The sequence below is a fragment of the Amia ocellicauda genome, chromosome 15 (assembly GCF_036373705.1).
Source record: "Amia ocellicauda isolate fAmiCal2 chromosome 15, fAmiCal2.hap1, whole genome shotgun sequence".
Taxonomy (NCBI): domain Eukaryota; kingdom Metazoa; phylum Chordata; class Actinopteri; order Amiiformes; family Amiidae; genus Amia; species Amia ocellicauda.
Window position 1 is genome coordinate 24,492,673 of NC_089864.1, and position 20,701 is coordinate 24,513,373.

The following is a 20,701-nucleotide window of genomic DNA, read 5'->3' on the forward strand; positions in this document are numbered from 1 at the left end:
GCCCCAGGTAAGGGTATCTGCGGATTCATGTAAGTAATTAAATTAAGTCTTGTATGATGTATGTGTATTTTTCACAGACCACAACAAACGCATTGAGACACTCGTTTATATTCATTTCTTATTACTACACAAGTAATACCACTTGTAAACGTATGCAGACTTCAGTGACATAAATGCAGTACGATCTTTTAAATGTTTATTTACTTCTTTATTTGTAAGCAATTTAATTCCTGACACACACAGGTGAAGCAATAACAGAAACTTTAAACTTTAAAGGAGATTATAATGGTCAATGATTTGCCATCTGTATGCACACTCACACTTGGTGTGTATTTGCTGTCACAAAGGAAGGGGTCACCATTTTTACACACTAGCAGTAAAAGTTTGGGCATTTTTGGTAAATGCCTGCTTGATTTACAGAGGGGTCACCAAATTATCCAGTGGCTGTAAAAAAAACTTTGCCCCTTGGAAAAAATGGTGGCCCCTTCCTTAATGACTGGCTTCACTGGCACTGGCATACGAGTAGCATTAGCCTGACAGCAACAACGGGCACACTTGAGACACTTAATAAACACATGTAGTCAAACATTGACAATAACTCAATTACAATATAAATGTACACTTAAGCAGGTACACTTATTAACTCGCCTTAAATACAAACATCAACGAAAAATGCAGCAGCATGAAAGACATCTGAATTAACCGCTACGCTTTTGACTGGACCGCGAGAATCATTTAAATTAACTGTTCATCATTTTAATTGTATTTTTCAATGTATTGTTACGGGGGTTTGTTGCACTCAGTGATTGTTATTGTGTGGAACCAAGTGGCATCAATTCCTGGTTATTAGCCAATAGGATGTTAGGTATTAATATGGATGTCCTATAGAGCTGGTGTTCAGTCAGTTAGTCAGAGTTGATTGCACACAGATTCCCTGTCTCTGTACACACTCTGGACTGGGGAAAGAGCAGCACTTATACATTTATTTAAACATTTTATGTTTGTGCTTTGTCAAATGAATGTACTAAATATAAGCAACAGGGTATATTAGTAATTCACAGAATTGTGTGTGTGTGTTGGAAAGGGTCATTTGAAGGTGTAAGCCCCCCATGGGGAGATTGGAGTGGCAAGTCTTTTTTGCTGGATCCGCCAGTGTTGCGTGTCTGCGTGATCTTTTTCATTATCCTCAATCTTTACAGCAAAGTATTGTGAAATATAAATTGAAACATAAAACAAATGTCTCTAAAACCTGCGGTTAGGGATTTGTTGTTTTGTTGCTAAATTATCAGCAAAAAGCGAATATAAGCTGTGTTTATTCTGAATATGCTTTGTACGAGTGGATCATTTTGCACTCAGTTTGCTGCTTATTTGTACATTTCTTTGTGTTCCAGATAACATATTTAAACTACAAAGGGACTTTTACTTTGTGTACATGTAGTCCAAAAGATTTTCAATCAAATCTGTTCAGTCTTATAATATTGAACACATGCGCACAAGTAACTAGTTTGACGTAATCTGCAAATTGCCGTATTCGCGCAAAGCATCATGGTACGTATGATTTATTTATTTATTTAGGACGGAGGAATATTGTGGCTACACTAGTAGCTGTTGTGACGTCATTGGTACACTCTGCAAATGATACTTCCAGAATGTATCGATGACATCACAATAACGACTCATATATATATATATACACCGACTTTACTTTCTTCCTCAGTCTCGTTTCTAAATCCGTGTTAGGATATCTTAGGACCCGAGACAACCAAACTAACATCATGAGGGACATGGCGAAGATCTGGACTCCAGCGTTTATCCCGACCCCCTCTGACAACCTGTAAGTGATTATTTTCATCCTTTTTAGACAGAGACCGAGCTAATAGGCTGTTTTATGTCATGAGTTTCCCCTGATTCAGTTGTGTTTGTGGATAAATCGTCGTAGCCGATCGTTGAGTGAGTGAGGGGAGGGGGGGGGGGGGGGGGTGACACTTATTAGGCCGGCCCTGCGCGCCCCAAATTGAGTCCGGCTTTTTCAGACACCCCGTTCACACTTGCGGTTTTAGGAGCCCAAGTGCGTCACATATGCGGGCGAAAAGGAGGCCTAAACGAAATGCATGACAGTGAAACCAGTGACGCATGACATTAGGTCTGATTACATTTGTATGCCCCGTATTTATAATCACAGTTTATTAATGTGTGTATATATATATATATATATATATATATATATATATATATATATATATATATTGATCGGTTCTGTATTTTCCTTGAAAGTAATCTCAGCCCTTTGCAGCAGAAGCTTTCTAATATAATTTAAAAAATGCTGGTTCAATGGGGAATCGAATGAATACATTTCCCTTTTCAAATGTCTATCTGCGGTTCTGCAAGTGTAAACGTGCTGTCATACAATTCACCCGAAAGCGAAGCACATTAGCACATCTGCATTAAATCACAAGAAATCGTACGCATTAGTATGCAATAGAAAATTTAGATTTTTAACCTGAAAATGTGTATTATATACACACAGAGTGCGTTTGTTGTCATTTTTAAAGTGTGAACTTTGCATTTTTATTCTCCTTTACTTGCTCGGGTAAAGCAGCTCTGACGCGTCTATAGTGATATCGCACTTCCTGCGCTTTATCTCCATCCACATTGGAAACCGCTTTCATTTCTGCATCGTCCCAGTTATACTCCAGCGCCGGCATTTGATTGCACTGCTCAGCTCAATATAATCGCATGTAGGATTGCATAGTGAACAGCTGTCTCATTTTAAAATGCACTGATTCAATGGAAACCTGCTTCGGTGAAATGTATATCGTTTTAATTCAAAATTTTGATAATAAATAAAGTTACCTGGTCCCGTTCACAAGTTCACAAGGCAATTTCCACGTGTAAAATGCATGCTGTTCAATTTCAGACTTCAATCAGACTTAGTGCAAGAAAGAACAATAGCAAGTTTAGCAGCTACACACACTTTTAATTGACCAAGTAGTGTGAACTGTTTACATCATTGTAACTCATTACTTAGACTAGACTTGTTTTAATACATATATAAAGATGTGAACTAGCGAAATGTATCTGCACATTTAAGGCTATAGAGCAGGGGTGTCAAATTCATATTAGGTAGTGGGACGGATTTGTTCAAATGAGACCTCATGGTGGCCGGATCATTTTTTGCTAAAATCAATTTGACTCTACACATGGATATTTAGGCTGCTTGTGGATTTATTATTTGAAATCATCCAAGAAGGCCTACAGATACCAATCAATGCATTGTTGGCACATGAAAATAACACACAATGTATTATTACATAAAGCAAAAGAGAGAACTGTTCCTATGCAGCATTGACAAGAATACATGAGTGTCATAGAAAGCATGTTTTCTATTATTGTTAACTATTAATAATTACATATTGTGTTTGAATATCTGAGTAATTAATGAACTATACATTTGTCCAGAATAGCTGGTTCAGATACCGTGGTTAATGCAGCTGTGATCAGTAGATGTTGAGTTACGTCACTTCTGATTAAAAAAATAAATAATTGGTTGTTTTAACCCATAGTATGCATTATGCTTTACACATCCTCATGAAGTGAGTGCTGCCTTGGTGAATTTGTTTTAATGAATTATAATGAGTAAAAAGTATGTGCTATATTTAATTTGAAGTTAAGACATGCACACAATATGGCTGAGGATATGAAGGGAAAAATAGGAGTTTTTTCTGGTTTCATTTTGCTCTAATCCACTAAGAAATGACTTGTGACCCATCTACTAGTGGAGCAGTTACTTTTATTATTTATGTGCAGACACCCTTAATGCAACTTAGTACAATGAGTAGTAAAAGCTAGCCCTCACATTTCTGTAAATGGGTTACCTAGCAACGTATCAGAATTGTACCACATCAATGATCTTTCATTGAGGCAAAGTTTTAATTCTCTGTATTTTTATCCATTCTTATTCCTGAATGTAGCGTAATGTGAATGTGGGTGGTGGTAAATGAAATATGGGGAAGTGCATCACTGAATGAACAAAAATATCTTTAGCATTTTCTTTCCATTTTCTTAGATAATAAATCTGTTGCAGAAGAACTGAATTGTGATGAGTGAGAGTATGCTGAATGTCTTTCCCTTTCTCTTTCAGGCCCCAGAGCTACACCATTGACCATGTTGGTTCTAGGTGACATAAGGCGAAGGTACAACTACAGAAATAATTGACACTTTATTTAGTTTTTCTTCACTTGTCATTAACAGCTTACACACATCACATCACGACTGTTCAATGTTTCAGAATCTGTTTCAAGTTGGTGTGCAGAAACCCAATCCAGAGAAGATCTGGAATTAGTTCTACACAGTAATCAATGTCCAAACCCACAATTTCCTTCTCTCATCAACCAGTGTAGTATGTCCTTACATATGCATTAGGAAATATGTAGTATGCAGACAGAGCCAACAGCACTCAAGGGTTTCTTTATATCCAGGACCAGCCACCTTTAATAGCTCCCCTGGTAAGAGGCTGACCCTCATCAATGGATTGCAAAGCATGTTTACGCTCAGCCATTGCACATACTCACTAGTGCACCGAGACGAATGGCAAAACCAAAAACCTTGTTTCAACTTTGGTTTTGTGTCCGCTCTGTTGCAACACAGCAGTGTTGATGCACAACACTAGAAAATTGATGTGTAGATCAGGATAGAGAGATCATCCTCGATTCATGATTATATTAGGTTTTGATATTTATACTAATTTAGTTATCCCTTGTCCAGTTTTAATAAAACATGTATAAACCATGGCCATGTTACCAGTAAGAAATGCACAACAGTTTTGTGTCCTCAAAATTACTTCACGAGTTCTCAGGTCCAGTCTTCAGGGTGCACTGGAGAGATTCAGGTTATTGAGTTGGCACTAACTGTTGATCAGGCTTGGCAGCTCAAGGGAATAGTTTGATGCACATGAACTGTATGAACACATCTCTGTCAGATCACAAACAAATGTTTATATTTTGTTTGTTAGCTCTCTGTCGATGTCCCTGACCGACAAGAGCTTCACAACCGGAAGAGGAACAGAAAGAGGGAAGTCCAGGCACTGCTGAGGGAAAACAGTGACCTGAAAGACAAGGTAACTTTTGCCCCCTTTTAGATTTATTATTATTCGGAGTAGTAATAAATAGTTCATGATTAGATTTGTGACTTGGAATGTCCTTAGAATGCTGTCAAAGTCACTGACACATCGTAGATTTGTGTGTTGATTTTATTGTTCTTTCTCAGAAAAAGAGCAAATGCATTTGCTCACATAAAACCAAGCTTTTAATTTAGTATTCTTTATTTTTAAATGTCTGTCTTCGTAACAGTTGTGATTTGGGATAGCTGAACTGAACTGTATGAACACATCTGTCAGATCACAAACAAATGTTTATATTTTCTGTATTAGCTCGATGCCGAACTCACTGCCATCCGTGAGCTTCAGGTCCAGATGAAGAAAATGGAGGATAAATTTCAGAAGAAGACTGAGGAGATGAATGCTGAGAAAGACAGACTGGCGTCTGAGATGCAGGACATAGAGCGCAAACACCAGACACTGCTGAGTAGAATCAGTGACCTTGAAGAGAAGGTATCTTGTGTCCCCCTTGTAGTTTTGTTATTAGGATTAGTAATAAATATGATTATGGTATTATTAATCATAATGATATAAAAAATAATGAAGACTATGTAATATCTCAGTAACTTAAATAAAGCAAAACAAACTGCATTTTGTTTACCTTAAGCCTGTGATGTTTTGATCCTATTACTACCAATGTATGATTGGATTATGTCCTGTGGCATATTGTTCCAGCATCCATATTGTTGTTGTTCCTGTTAAAACTCAGTAAAGATGACTCTTGAAATCTGTCATCGAATCCAAGTTCATCCTGGTATACCATTCCAGTTTGTTTCATGAAACCCTGATTTACTGAATATGAAAGACAAAGAAGATGTACTTTTCATGGGAATGAGAATTTAAACAGATTCTTGTATTGGTCATGCCAGGGTGTCTATTTGAGGAACATGGTTACTTCTAGATGCAAACCATTAGCAGGAATATCACAAGATGAGACAAGTCAAGAGATCAAATGGTCTGCATTTGTTTTAATCTAATTCAGTATTGGTTTTTGTATGTGCCCTTACAGAATGACAAGCTCTTCAAAGAACTAGAAGAAGCCAAATCGAAGATCACAGTGCCTGTCCCAATGCCCCCGCCCCCGCCCCCGCCCCCGCCGCCCGGAGCCCCTGGAATGACCCCGCCCCCGCCCCCTCCGCCCGGAGCCCCTGGAATGACCCCGCCCCCGCCCCCTCCGCCCGGAGCCCCTGGAATGACCCTGCCCCCGCCCCCTCCGCCCGGAGCCCCTGGAATGCCCCCGCCTCCGCCTCCACCCCCACCGCCGCCACCTGGAGCCCCTGGAATGCCCCCGCCTCCACCTCCACCCCCACCGCCGCCACCTGGAGCCCCTGGAATGCCCCCGCCTCCGCCCCCACCCCCTGGAGCCCCTGGGATGCCTCTTCCTCCCCCGCCCCCGCCGCTAGTTATTGAGAACGGTAAATTGGTCATGCCCACGTCCATTCTCCCTCTCGGCCTGACTCCCAAGAAGAAGTACAAGCCAGAAGTCCAGCTCAGAAAGCTTCACTGGAGCTCGGTAAGGAAGCTCACATTAGATCCTACTTGCACATCCTGACTGTTTTTGCAGGGCAAAGCAAGATAAGTTAAACACAGAGCTTTTAATTAACCTTATTTGTTTTGATCTAAATATTTGTCCTCCTCCTATTGACTGCAGTGTTATTTTTTCATTTATTTCATTATCACTACTCCCAAGACAAGAAGCACATTCTTCATCCTTTTCCATTGTTATTCCATCAGATTGATGTCAAGACTCTCACCCCCGACTGCTTCTGGGCAAAGCTTGAGGAAGATCGCTTTGCGAGCAAGGAGCTCTTTGACAAACTCACCTCGGCCTTCGCCGCAAAGAGTAAGTGCTGACAGTCATAGTCGTTAGTCCACTGTGGAATACCAGCCTCCCACCACCTGGAAACTCTGGGGGAGAAAAAAATAGGAAACTTGCTCATCTAGAGAATGTTCCCTCTAAATGGCTTGGGGAATGACTTGTTTGTATCTCTCTAAGCATCTTTCATTTTAACAACAACAACAAAAATCTCTTAGAATGCAGAGTAATTTCATAATCCCTTAGACATTCACAACATCTTACAAGGGTTGCACAGAGAACTAAAACCAATGGATGTGCAAAGCTCATGATACACTTCATTGTATGTACTGATGCACGGGTGTCCAACATAGCTCATCTTACAGCCTGGACTTTATTTTTTGGACTTAATAACTTTAAACCCCATACTCAATTCCTTAATATGATCAAAGATATCAACTTAACTGCATTCATCTTATTTTGGTGAAAACCAAAGCATTCCCACATTCATATAACACTTATGACTGTGAAATCAGAATTGTTTTGTATTAGTGTATTATTTGTATTACTAAGAAAAGTGCAGTTGTGGATAGAGCAGGTTGTTAAGCTTGGGGTTCATTGAAACTTCTTAGGTTTCAAAGACATGCCTCTCAGTTGGCCCAGGATGTGTTCAAATAAATTAACTTCAAGCAAAACTGTCTTCTCTTTATTTCATAAGCAATGTTTCCTTATTACAATATTGTCTGTCTTTTGTCTCATAGTGAAGACCGACAAGAATGAGGAGGAAGCACCTAAAAGGAAGAAGATCAAGGACTTGAGAGTGCTGACTACTAAGAAGGCACAGAATCTCTGTAAGTCCTTATGTCTTTTCTTTACTGACATAAATTATAAGCCGATTTACAGTACATGTGTAAGTCAAGGCCTATGAGATGCCTAATATGTAACATCTGTTCTCTGTATCACAAGTTACATATGTGTGTGTATCTATGTCCCCCAAAAATGTCTATGATCACCTCTCGGACACTAATAATAAAGTGCTTTGTCTCATTTCTTTCCAGCCATCCTCCTGGCCAATTTCAAACTACCATTTGACACGATCAAGCAGGCCATTCTGGAACTGAATGAGGAAGTTCTCACTGAAACCAGAGTGGAGGTAACAACGTCCCTGTCAAATTTACTTTCTGTGCTTTTTACCCAAACTAAGATGCTTGTTTTCAATCGTTCTAAGCTTTTTTTATTTTTCTACTCGGCTAGCAAGAATTGAACTGAACTAAAAATGCTTGACTTTAATACTGCTGATTTGTACAAACATATGTACAACAATCTCCATTGGGGTTCAGTAGTGTTTAAATGTATTTTAGTAATGAGAAGTATGTTAAAAGAAGGGCCTACATGCTAACCTAGGCCTTAAAATGGCTTCTTGTCTGACAAAGTAGCCTTGCTTTGTTGTAGATTCCACAACGTAACTCTGCTGAGTAAAAGCCAGCTGCATCCCCTTCAAAAATGAACAATGCTGCAGTATTTTCCTGCAGCGACCCAGAGAACTAAACCATTATGCATGGGTCCTACATGTTAAAAAACACAGCTATCACATTCAGGAGATTATAATGAATGTACTATTACTCTTAGCTTAGGCAAGAAAGACTGACTACTTTTAAGCTTCAAATCTTATGAATGCCCCTCTTAAGATGTTTAAGCATCTTATATTGTTCACTGATTATTTCTGGAAGGATGTCCAGCATCTTTTATTCTAATAAATGAGTGCTGTTTAGTGACAGTAACTCCCCCCCAACATATGTTAGCATTTTATGGCTTGTTTAGGGTATATATATATTAACAGTCACAAATGTTATTCAATACTCAGAAGAGTAGTATGTCCTGTGGCCCTCTATGTCGTTGGCTCATCCATGCCTGTGCGTGTCTCCTGTGTCGGACAGAACCTGCTCAAGCTCCTTCCCGGAGCAGAGGAGCTCAGTCAACTGGCTGAGCTCAAAGACCAGTATGATGATTTGGACCCATCGGAGCAGTTTGGTGTTGTGGTGAGTTTCCTTATGCTACTGAACACGTGTGTAATGCATGGCATACACTGTGAGGCTGTATGTAACTGAAAGGATACAAAACTATGTAGACTTGGAATACTTTGTATGTTAAGTATACAGTTTACTTGGTAACAGATGTGTTTTGTCTATGTGTGCTTTTGCCTGAATGTAAAGGTTTAATAAAAAATAAATTAAATATTCTTTGGTAGAATTTTATTAACACTTGATGCTGCTACTTATGACCTCCTAGTGAATGCGTCTGTTCCTTGATTGATCCTACACAGCCCTGTGATCAGTGTGTACATCTCACCCCCTTCACAAGGCTTTGACAGCCTCAGCCTGAAGTAAACCTCTGTCTCCTTCCCCGTTACAGATGAGCTCAGTGCCCAGGCTGATGGCTCGGCTCCACGCCATCCTGTTCAAGCTGCAGTTCCAAGAGCAGCTTGACGACATGCGCTCGGACGTGGAGGCAGTAACAGTGGCCATTGAGGGGCAGCGAGAGAGCAAAAGCTTCTCCGAGCTGCTGGAGCTGCTCTTGCTGATCGGGAACTTCTTGAATGCGGACTCCAACAATGCAGACGCCTTTGGCTTCAGGCTAAGCTACCTCTGCAAAGTAAGGGCACTGGGGCTGAGGGTTTCTTTCCATGGGGATACGGAGTGGTTTCAAGTGTTGATGGACACTAAATTCATAACCCTGTGCTAGCCTCAGATGAACCCCGAGTGGCCGTGGGCACGTCACCAAACCCTCCAACACACAGTCTTTCTCAGCAAAGGGCTCAATGATGAAGGACAGCGGGGCTTATCTGAGTGATTTAAGGGGTGTCTGCAGTAATGCCTGACAGCTTTGTCTGCCGGCTGCATGTGAACTCAATTGACAAGCACTGAGTGGTTAAAGAACATGAACAGGTTTCAAGATTCAAGAATGGATGCAGATCATATTGCCACATTACACCAATTTTTCCCCACAGATATAAACTTGGCTTAAGTTTTAGTTTCCAGTCATACAGCACAGTACACTTTTAGCACTTTTTAAACCAATATTGATTCATATTACAACTTTTTTATATTACTTTTTTTTTTTTTAATTATTTTCTTTGACACCCTGGAAAAGATATGTAGGCTTTCTTGACAGCAGTCTTTAAACCATTACACTTGTGACTTCCATTTTCCTGTAATTTAGGTAGCTCACGTACTGTTGTTACTGATTAGGAAACCCCTTTAGCAACAAGAGAATCAAGTCCTTTGTTGAGTTCCCTCAGACTGATGTAGATGTCCTGTCATAAGTCATGGTGTGATTTATTGCAACTTTTCTCTCTGCAGCTCATCAACACTAGGTCTACTGATCTGAAAATGACGCTCCTCCACTTCCTGGTTCAGCTTTGTGAGGAAAAGTACCCAGAAATGTTGCACCTCATCGAGGATCTGAAGCCTGTGGAGAGGGCCAGCAAAGGTATGACATGGCGGCTAAAGTGTTATTTGCAAGATGTGATCATTTTAATGTGTATGATAACTTTACATTTGCGCATCATTGAGAAGTCCTACAAAGTTCCTGTAATGTAATCGTAAACAATCAGATTTACACGCTTAACTTAAAAAAATAATAATAATCTGAAGTTGTCAAGTGTTCAGTGGGGTTGGTACCTTTACTCACCCCAACACCACCCTCACGCCAAATCTATTTTACTTAATATTCCTCTTTTGATTTTAAACCTAATCTTTAATGTAATTCTAGGTCTTGAACTGGATATAAGTTTAAGGACTGAAGTAGATTCCAGAATGAACAGGTTATGGTTAGTTTCAGTTAGGTGTAAAATAACGGCACTCTCTCACTTAAGACTGTCTCCATCTATGGATAGAGTTGTCTGTTCTTTTTGTGTGTGATCATTTTTGTCTCTTACTGTTCTCTAGTTTCGGGAGAATTTCTCCGACAGTGCTTTGGCGACATGGGGAGGGAGATCACCAGTCTGGAAAAACTGATTGAAACATTCCCCAAGCCTTTCAGCGAGATGGACAAGTTCAAGGAGAAAATGAAAATATCCTTTCTACATATTGGAATATCATTACTGTAGCTCATATTTATAGCATTTTTAAGGCATCTTTTAATTTTTGTTTTAACTTAATTAATTGAGTTTTTCCAACTGAAGACAAAATCACATTCCCATTGCCTAGCAGTAATAAACATTATAGTTAAAGCTCAGCTGATTTCTACATTGGGGGGGATTTGTTTCCACTAAGCATTGTCTGCCACAGTGCACCCTTACCGTAATATGGATGAATCAGACCCAGCATCATTTCAGCTAAATCTGTAAGCGAAACCCAATATGAAGACCTATAAATTCACACCAGGTCGTGTTTAGCCTGGTGGCATTCTTGAATGGATTGGTTTCTTCCAATTGGCAAGAGCACAACCACAACAGATGGTCTTGTGAATTGAACACCGCATGACTGGTCTGCCACCTGAGAGAGGTGTAGGCCAGAGCTTGGCCATGCTGTGTCCGCACTGTAATGTCATTAAAATCCAATTCCCTCCGTCAAGTGTTGAATGCAGGATGTGACTGGAAGAGTCAGCATTTATCATTATACATGGGTGCATTCTTCTAAAAGCTTAAGAGACTACTCCGTGTAAGCCATGGTTAGGATGCAACATTTACTGTAGGCATGTTTTTCTGTTGTCAAGTTTGTGCAGAAATCAAGCCGATAGATTTGGAAGTATTTGTATATGCTTTGTATAGGCCCTTCTCTTGATCCTTTCCCTCCACTTAGTTTCCTTAACATTTGGGATGCACAGCTTCGTGACATCTGCACGAGAGCAGTACGACAAACTGGCCCTCAGGTACAAGAATATGGAGAGGCTGTACAAGGACCTGGGGGACCACTTGATCTTCAACACTGAGATTGTCTCCATTGATGAATACTTTGGGAACCTCAACAAGTTCCGTAACATGTTCCGGGTGAGTGCTCAGTGTCAGCCTTTAAAGCTCACCGGTCGGTGTCTGGACAAACACAATCCGAATGATACAGCCTTCAACACCCCTGGCAAAGATTATTGGAGTCGGTTCAATTCCATTTGTATTTGACGCAGCACCCTCAACAATGAGTCGTCACAAAGTTTAAAATGGACAAGGACATTGCAAATCAGTCACTGTGAGCTTAGGTGTCCATATATAACCATCGCACACAGAGGAGTCCATTGACTAGTACATTGTACTCCCTGTAATACAGGAAAGCACATCCAGAATCCGGTGCTGGGGGTTATGGAAGGGGACTTTGACGTTGGTTAACAATTTTTTCGTGATTTGGTCAGACTGAGTTCAGAATGTACTACAGACCACAATCATGTTAACTGACCAGCCCCTTCATCCTTCTATAGAGCAGGTCATTACTCACACTACATTGACCAGATTTTGACACTGTTAAAGAAAAACTAAAACAAAATAAGGTCAGAGAGCTGTGAGCAGGTCTGTGCTGAAAAAAGTTCTAGGAACACCAAGATTCAATTTGTTTCCTACTTCACGGAAGGCATGAGAACGCCATTAGCGTCACCACGAGTCATTCCTCACTCTCTATATGAGATGTAGTCGGCTTGTATTTTTCTTTTTCTTAGTAGAACCCAGGAAGCCTTTTGTAGAATGTGATATAAATGGATTTACTAGAAATATTTACCCTCTAAAATATTCATAACAATTCATGTCAAGGTAGATTGCAATCATTTAAATCCAATCTTAGTCTATTTAATTGCTATACTTTTAAAGATGAAGATTACAGACAATATATATAGATGCATGGACAGATAAATATATATAGCTATTTATTTTTCAAAACAAATTGGGCACCCCCTGGAAAGTTCCAAATTCTGTGGCTTCTGTCCACATCTGTACATTTAAATGTATGATGGAAATGCATTCAACAGGCTGCGTTCCAGTCATTTCCTATTCATGAACAGCTTTCAGCTGTTTTCAGCCATAACCACACAAACACCACCGTTTATAATGAAAATAACAATAATGACCTTGACTCTGGTAACATCAAATACTTTGAACATGAAAGTTAATTAATAAGCAGAACTGTTGCAAATGAGAGAAAAGGAGACTGAATACTTTAACTACATTGATGTACTACAGAACAATTACTCTTTTTCTCATAATACACATACCCTTGTCTCACCTCCTCATCAAAACCTCACATGCCTCCCAATTATGACACGAACGACCCGTTTTCATCTTTTTCTGCCGTCAACACAAAGCAAGTTTCTCCAGGCATACTACAGATCTCAGACACTGCTGGGTCGTTTCAATGTCTTGTTCTGTGTTGTACAGGATGCTCTGGAGGAGAACCACAAGAAGAAGGAGGCAGCGGAGAAACTCCTCAAAGCTCAGCTGGCGAAGGAGAAGGCTAAAATGGAGAAGGAGAACAAGAAAAAGCAAAAGGGGAAGCCGCTCATATGTGCAAGTAAGGAGGAGGGAGACAGACAGTGAATTAATCATGTAAAACATTGTCCCACCTAATCAATGTTTATAATATATATTCTTATTCATAGTGAAGGTCCATGCTGCGGGCAAAGGAGGATTCTTGGAAAGTGCTTTCTTTCTCCTGTGTATTTTTTTTTTTTTATATATATAAGCATCTAATAATAACCCAATATACAATAATAACCAGTATTGTTCTAATGATTTGCTGCTTCAGTAGGACTAAACACAGACTGGGATGGAGTTAATGATGGCCCAGATTTAAATTTTCCCCCTGAGGGGAATCATTTCCACCAGGGTTGTTTAAATGAAAGTTTATTGCTTTAGAAGTTTTTGTGTTGTTCACTTAATTTTGACTGTTGAAAGGGGTGCTGTCTCGCTCAGCGTAACAATCATGGCTTGTTGGGATCTGTATTTGGCAGCAAAGATTTCTGTGGATTTTATACACACACACACACACAGACTTAATTAGAGTCAAAGCATGCTCTTAGCTCAGCACTGTTTATTTAATGTTTGTCCTTATTTTCAAATGTATTCATTCATCTCTAGTCTCCTAGACTTAACCAAGAATGTCAGTGTTGTTTCAACAGGATTTACAAATCTTTTTCCTCTAACCTAAAAGCATTGAATCAGCTCTTTATAATCATTGTGAGGGGTCACTTATTTATAAACTATCCAGAGTAGAAGTTGCAAGGACCACTTGAAATTCCATTTGAAACATCCTGCAGGTGGCACACACGTCAGATATTTGGACGCTGCAGTACGGAGCCTGAACTGAAAGCTGTTCAGAACGAGTCGGGAGACATTGTTCCGGTTGTCCTGGAAACTGCAATATACACATGTCGAAGAGAACACTTTATTGAAAACCGCTTTGAAAAACATCATGGTTTCATACTTTTAATTGTTGTGTGCCGGTTTTGTTTTCAGACTTGTTTCCTAAAAGTATTTCCACTCACTTTGTTTTCCACAGAGGGTGATGAGACAAAACCGAAGGATGTCCAGTCCAAAGCCTTGCAGTCACGTGCTTGCTTGAGGCGTGGGACAGGATCCTCTAACATCCTATAAGTACCTTAACATGCAACACTCTCAGCTCAGTTTCAGACTAAAAATAGCGGTAACACTTATAGTGTCATCAATAGATATTTAATGGATATATAATTCATATTTAAATAATACTATATTGGTTTGCTTGTGCACTATATTGGATGACAATTTTGCTTGAATACTGTATCAGTTTGTGTGTACCAATATCGGTTGTTCATGTGACTCAAGTGGGCGGAGCCGTACAAGCTTTGTCCTCAAGCAACACATTTCTGAATTATTTTTTTAAGTACTGATCACACAGTGTCTATGTTTGACACGTGTTGGGCACCGTTTGTGTCATACATAATTTCTTGGATGAAAGCACACAATTTGCATTTTGTCCAACGGAATGACAGTTCTGTGCTGCACACAATTGACATTTTGTCCCCCGGAATGACAGGTTTGTGCTGCACACAATTTACATTTTGTCCCCCGGAATGACAGTTCTGTGCTGCACACAATTGACATTTTGTCCCCCGGAATGACAGTTCTGTGCTGCACACAATTGACATTTTGTCCCACGGAATGACAGTTCTGTGCTGAACACAATTGACATTTTGTCCCACGGAATGACAGTTCTTATGTGCGGCACACAATTGACATTTTGTCCCCCGGAATGACAGTTCTGTGCTGCACACAATTGACATTTTGTCCCACGGAATGACAGTTCTGTGCTGCACACAATTGACATTTTGTCCCCCGGAATGACAGTTCTGTGCTGCACACAAATGACATTTTGTCCCACGGAATGACAGTTCTGTGCTGCACACAATTGACATTTTGTCCCCCGGAATGACGGTTCTGTGCTGCACACAATTGACATTTTGTCCCCCGGAATGACAATTCTTATGTGCGGCACACAACAGAAGTGCTTTCATGCACAACGTGATGTATGACACAAACTGCGTCTCAATGTCATGGGACACCGCGTGATCAATACTTAAAAAGTAATCTGTAATATCTTGCTCAGATGACATGGTTAACTCATTCAGTAATGTGTTGCCTGAAGACAAAACTGTCACTGCTGCTTCCACCTTGATTTCCCTTTGTCCCTCTAGTCCTGAACAACTGATATAGTACACATGCAAACCAATAAAGTATGCACACAATCTGATGTTTTATGGCCTGTTTGGCCCCCCATAGTTACTACACTCCACATGCTGTACAAGCCTGTGTTATTTACAGTGTTCTTTACAGTAAAATACCACATTACCTTTTTAGGCTTTGTAACATTAATTTGCTCTGGATTTCACTAAATGTTCTATTAAAAGATAGAGAAAAAAAAAGTGATACATTGAGCTGCCAGTGGGGGACGTATGTGTGATTCAAGAAGCACCCAAACTGACGTGTGTATTTGTACAACACTAATAATTCAGTATCTCTAACCAGATTTACAACAGTGCTGGAATAACACTAAACACATTTTGACTGTAACATCTATGTAACACCCAAATACTTATCGATGCTCTATGAACCTTCTATTAACAGGTACATTTAACCTCATACAGATAAGACATCAACATGGGAGCGAATGAGAGCGTATTCCACACAGGTTTAATGAAAATTGGCCACTTCCAATCAATACTACATAGATTAGATTTTTTTTTTTTTTTTTTTTTTTAGATTTCTTACCAACAGGGTGTTGACTGCTGAGGCCCGAAAGTGAGGCCAGGTGTGATCGGCGCGTCTAAGAAGTGGGGCCGTCTTTCTCTGGCACCCTGGGCTGAGACGGCCACAAGTGACGCGTGTCAGCAACCGTCGCCGCAAAGGCAGTCAGACCAGGAAAGCAGTCAGACAGCCTCCTCAGCACCCCGAGACCAACCTGCTATTACCTCGGGTAGTCGTTGAATCTATCCAATCAAATTGCAAGGAAGAGTCCGCTTTCAACCAAATCATGCTTTACAGCCTCTGAGGGTTCGCTCCAAATGCCTTGCAGGTTTCAGAGAGCAAAGGTGGGAATTGGGCTTGAAGGAAGTGAGCAGGAAATAACTATTAATAGTTATTAAAAAATATCTATGTATGCATGTAAGTATACATGTAACCGATTCATATTCAACATCAATCATACAATTATTCAAAATTAGTACACCTTTATACCTACGTGTTGATGTGTTGAGCAGTTGAACGCTGTACTTCAGGTTAATTATGGAAAACCCGCGTTTCAAGGTTGCATTCGACCCTGTATTCATACTTAATGCAGTCGTGCTTTCTAAGTTCAGTCACACATTACCTGAAGTACTCGTCCTGTGCAAATGCCCCATGTTATTCAGTGAAGATGTGTACATATTACATGTAGAATAGACGTACTGTAATACCCCAAGAACTAGATCTTTGTGAATACCCCGGTCATTAAATACAATGGTATACGTACACTAAGTTGCCCCAGGTCAGTCAATAAAGAGTTTGTCATTCCTGTCTGTATCACTAGATCTGAAATTGTTTGCACTAATATCAAATCCACATTCATAGCATTGAAACTTGTATTTACATATAGGCTACGGTATACAGAACAGGAATGACGGAAATGCTTTATTGAAAGACCTGGGTGCTCGTAAAGAACGAGTTAGTGTATGTATAACATTTTATTCAAAATTGTATGATTTATTGTTGAATATGAATCAGCTACATGTATACCTACATGTGTAATGGGGCTCATTCGGGTTATAATGAGCATGTTACAAAGTGACGTAACCCCTCAGTAAAAAGTAGTACAGTGTTAAGAGTCCCGTGGTGGGAGACCTGGTCTTTTGGTGTAGAGGGCTTAACACTGTACTGTGCTACAGGGGCGCCGGTGGTGTACGGTTCGAATCCCGTACGGTTCGGCTACACATGCATACATAGATATTTTTTTAATAACTATTAATACAGTTATTTCCTGCTCACTTCCTTCAAGCCCAATTCCCTCCTTTGCTCTCTGAAACCTGCAAGGCATTTGGAGCGAACCCTCAGAGGCTGTAAAGCATGATTGGTTGAAAGCGGACTCTTCCTTGCAATTTGATTGGATAGATTCAACGACTACCCGAGGTAATAGCAGGTTGGTCTCGGGGTGCTGAGGAGGCTGCCTGACTGCTTTCCTGGTCTGACTGCCTTTGCAGCGACGGTTGCTGACACGCGTCACTTGTGGCCGTCTCAGCCCAGGGTGCCAGAGAAAGACGGCCCCACTTCTTAGACGCGCCGATCACACCTGGCCTCACTTTCGGGCCTCAGCAGTCAACACCCTGTTGGTAAGAAATCTAAAAAAAAAAAAAAAAATCTAATCTGTGTAGTATTGATTGGAAGTGGCCAATTTTCATTAAACCTGTGTGGAATACGCTCTCATTCGCTCCCATGTTGATGTGTTATCTGTATGTGGTTAAATGTACCTGTTAATAGAAGGTTCATAGAGCATCGATAAGTATTTGGGTGTTACATAGATGTTACAGTCAAAATGTGTTTAGTGTTATTCCAGCACTGTTGTAAATCTGGTTAGAGATACTGAATTATTAGTGTTGTACAGATACACACGTCAGTTTGGGTGCTTCTTGAATCACACATACGTCCCCCACTGGCAGCTCAATGTATCACTTTTTTTTTCCTCTATCTTTTAATAGAACATTTAGTGAAATCTGGAGCAATTGATATTAACAAAGCCTAAAAACGCCACGTGGTATTTTACTGTAGAGCACAGTAATATACAGATGACTGTACAACACCTGTGGAGTGTAGTAACATACTGTACTATGTGCAGTACTTCACTGTAAATCATACAGTATGTTACAGGGATATTTACAGCATTTGCTTACAGTGTACATTTATTCCTTACAATCAAATTGTGCTTCATCACCATTCCTCTAAGTGCCTGCTGATTCAACAAAGTCAAGTTCTTCTGCTTTTGCATGGTCATGTAGTGTCCTTATGGTGTGTTTATAGATGTGTAATTAACAGTCTAGAACTTGTACAAGTGCACAAAACATGGCTTCCATATGGCACATCCACAGATCTAGAACACAGTACCGTTTTTATTGAACACTTGCATTAATTAAATATCTATTGATGACTCAAGTGTTACCAAAATAGTATCACTTGATTGGAATAATAATAATATTTAATAATAAATAAGGGGTGAAATAGTTCAGTATGGATTGCAGACTCTGGGAACTCCCCTCACCCTTCGTGCACAGGATGTTTGGCATACCAACAAGACACCAGGTACGTTGAATACAGACTTATTGTTTATACAGTGTAAGCACAGAGAAAAGCACAGACAAAGCAACAGAGCATGTAATCTGTAGACAGCCACCACAAAGGAGATGCAAATATGAATAATATGAACTCAATCTGCAGGCACCCCCCACCCCCGCTAATTTAGATGGATATATTGTGTATAAAATTAAAAAATTATGAAGTTTGTTTGGAATGCATTGCAAACAGATGCAGACAGTTTCATTTTCTTTATATTATGATGGTGAAGTGGTACAACTCTTTATTATTATTATTATTTTTTTTTTTTTATTTATTTTTTTATTTTTTTATTATTATTATTATAATAATTATTAGTATTATAACTATTTTGTATTAAGACGTGCTGTACCGGTAAGCAGAATCGAAATGCGACAGTCAGAGAGGAAATGTCCCTGTCTAGATGTTAGTTTAGGTAGTTTTGTTTAGGTAGTTTGAATGTCTTTGATCTTATTTTGTAGCTCGATTGGACAAAATCAAGAAATATCAAGATATATATCGTGTATCAGCCAAACTTCTAAAAATATTAAGATATTATTTTTAAGTCATAAGAGCTCCTGAGTGGCTCATCCAGTAAAAAGCCTCTGATCGGAGATCAGGGTCTGCTCTACAGCTTGGGTTGGTGCCTGGATCATGTCCTTGCCAGCTGGGGCCAGCGGGAGTCCACAGGTGGTGGCGCACAATCAGCCAAGCAGTGCCCAGGGCTGAGGGAGGGGTCAGCATTACATTTCTGAGCTCACTGCGCTTCAGCACCACCGTGTGTCTGACCAGGCGCTTGAGCCAGGGCCTGGACAACGCTGCCAGTCCTCCAACCGGCTCTATGGGTTTTCTTGCCTGGGCTCTGAGCCCACTGTGGTGAACAATAGTAGGATGGCTGAAGGCGCACATCTTGGAGGACATGTGTGGCACATCCTCATCCCTCGATTAGCACAGGGGGGTTACAGCAATGTGCCAAACTGAAAATTGGTGAGAAAATTTCAAAATCGGTGAAGAAAAATGTGGTCAACATGGAGCAATTAATACATCAATGTTTCAATAAATACATTCTGAAATCAAATAAATACATGGAAATGAATTCAATAATTTGTTTATTCCCATTTTGTATTATTTTGGCATGGATAATCCTCCGTATTGAATAACTTTGTGTGTTTCAATAAATGTTATAACTAAATGTTGCATTTGTTTTTATATAAACACTGTATAAGCCAGTGGCGACACCCTACAACACATTTTGTGTGCTTCCAGTCTCAAGAGTGGCATTTCTATGATGGGATTAAGCAAATGAAGAATACGGTCAGTGAAGAAAGTGTTGCTACAACAATTAATGCGACAAGTTCTTACACCAGGAGTAACTGTGGGACATGTAATGTGTATCAGAGAAAGTGTGACTTCAGTGGACATTACAGAGTTAAAACTGTCTATTGATAAGTTTGTGCTCTGTATTAAGTTCAATGTGTGGATCAGCAAACTAAATAGTATGTTTTTTTCTTTCATTGTATTAAATAAAAAAAAAAAAAATGAAAATGTTCTCTGATCCAGGAATAGGAGACATTGTTCTGCTGTTCTCAAAGCCTACGAGTCTCATAATGTTTTCTGTTCTTTTCCTGCAACTGCCTGACGGTGACACAATTGACATGTACATCTTAAAATGTTTGTTTCATAGAAACCTGGAGTAATTGTAAACCTGAATTACAGTTCTCAATTAGTGTATTTGATAGAAAAAGCTTTACCCATGTAAGTTTTATATTTATTTCAATATGTTGAATAAAAGAAGTAGCCCCACATATTTTTTTTAACTGTCCACAGGTGATACTCTTGATTGAGGTTCGTCCAGAGACAAACACTGTCTCTGCACATTGGTATGGCACTAGTCAACTGTTTTAGTTTTTACTACAGTGTATTTAACACAACTTTATATTGAAGAAAAGAAATGCAGATTTTCTTG

The 20,701-nt window shown here is 39.8% G+C and overlaps 1 protein-coding gene across 1 annotated transcript; it reads left to right on the plus strand.

Annotated features, from left to right (window-relative positions):
• Positions 1 to 1,701: 1,701 nt before the first annotated feature.
• On the plus strand, positions 1,702 to 14,763 carry LOC136771948 (protein diaphanous homolog 1). The gene is made up of 15 exons (XM_066724535.1): positions 1,702 to 1,834; positions 4,142 to 4,193; positions 5,012 to 5,116; positions 5,429 to 5,608; positions 6,165 to 6,668; positions 6,890 to 6,998; positions 7,712 to 7,801; positions 8,009 to 8,103; positions 8,888 to 8,989; positions 9,363 to 9,602; positions 10,310 to 10,439; positions 10,898 to 11,022; positions 11,776 to 11,940; positions 13,306 to 13,438; positions 14,426 to 14,763. The coding sequence occupies exons 4-15, from the start codon at positions 5,471 to 5,473 to the stop codon at positions 14,518 to 14,520; spliced, it is 1,926 nt and encodes a 641-aa protein (XP_066580632.1). The 5' UTR covers positions 1,702 to 1,834; positions 4,142 to 4,193; positions 5,012 to 5,116; positions 5,429 to 5,470; the 3' UTR covers positions 14,521 to 14,763.
• Positions 14,764 to 20,701: the final 5,938 nt, after the last annotated feature.

Bases quoted from the DNA above. Each gene is read 5' to 3' on its own strand.
- LOC136771948 (XM_066724535.1), top strand. From the start codon at position 5,471: ATGAAGAAAATGGAGGATAAATTTCAGAAGAAGACTGAGGAGATGAAT. The intron at 6,999-7,711 runs GTAAGTGCTGAC...TTTGTCTCATAG, and splicing joins CTCGGCCTTCGCCGCAAAGA to TGAAGACCGACAAGAATGAG. The intron at 11,023-11,775 runs ATATCCTTTCTA...TTTGGGATGCAC, and splicing joins AGTTCAAGGAGAAAATGAAA to AGCTTCGTGACATCTGCACG.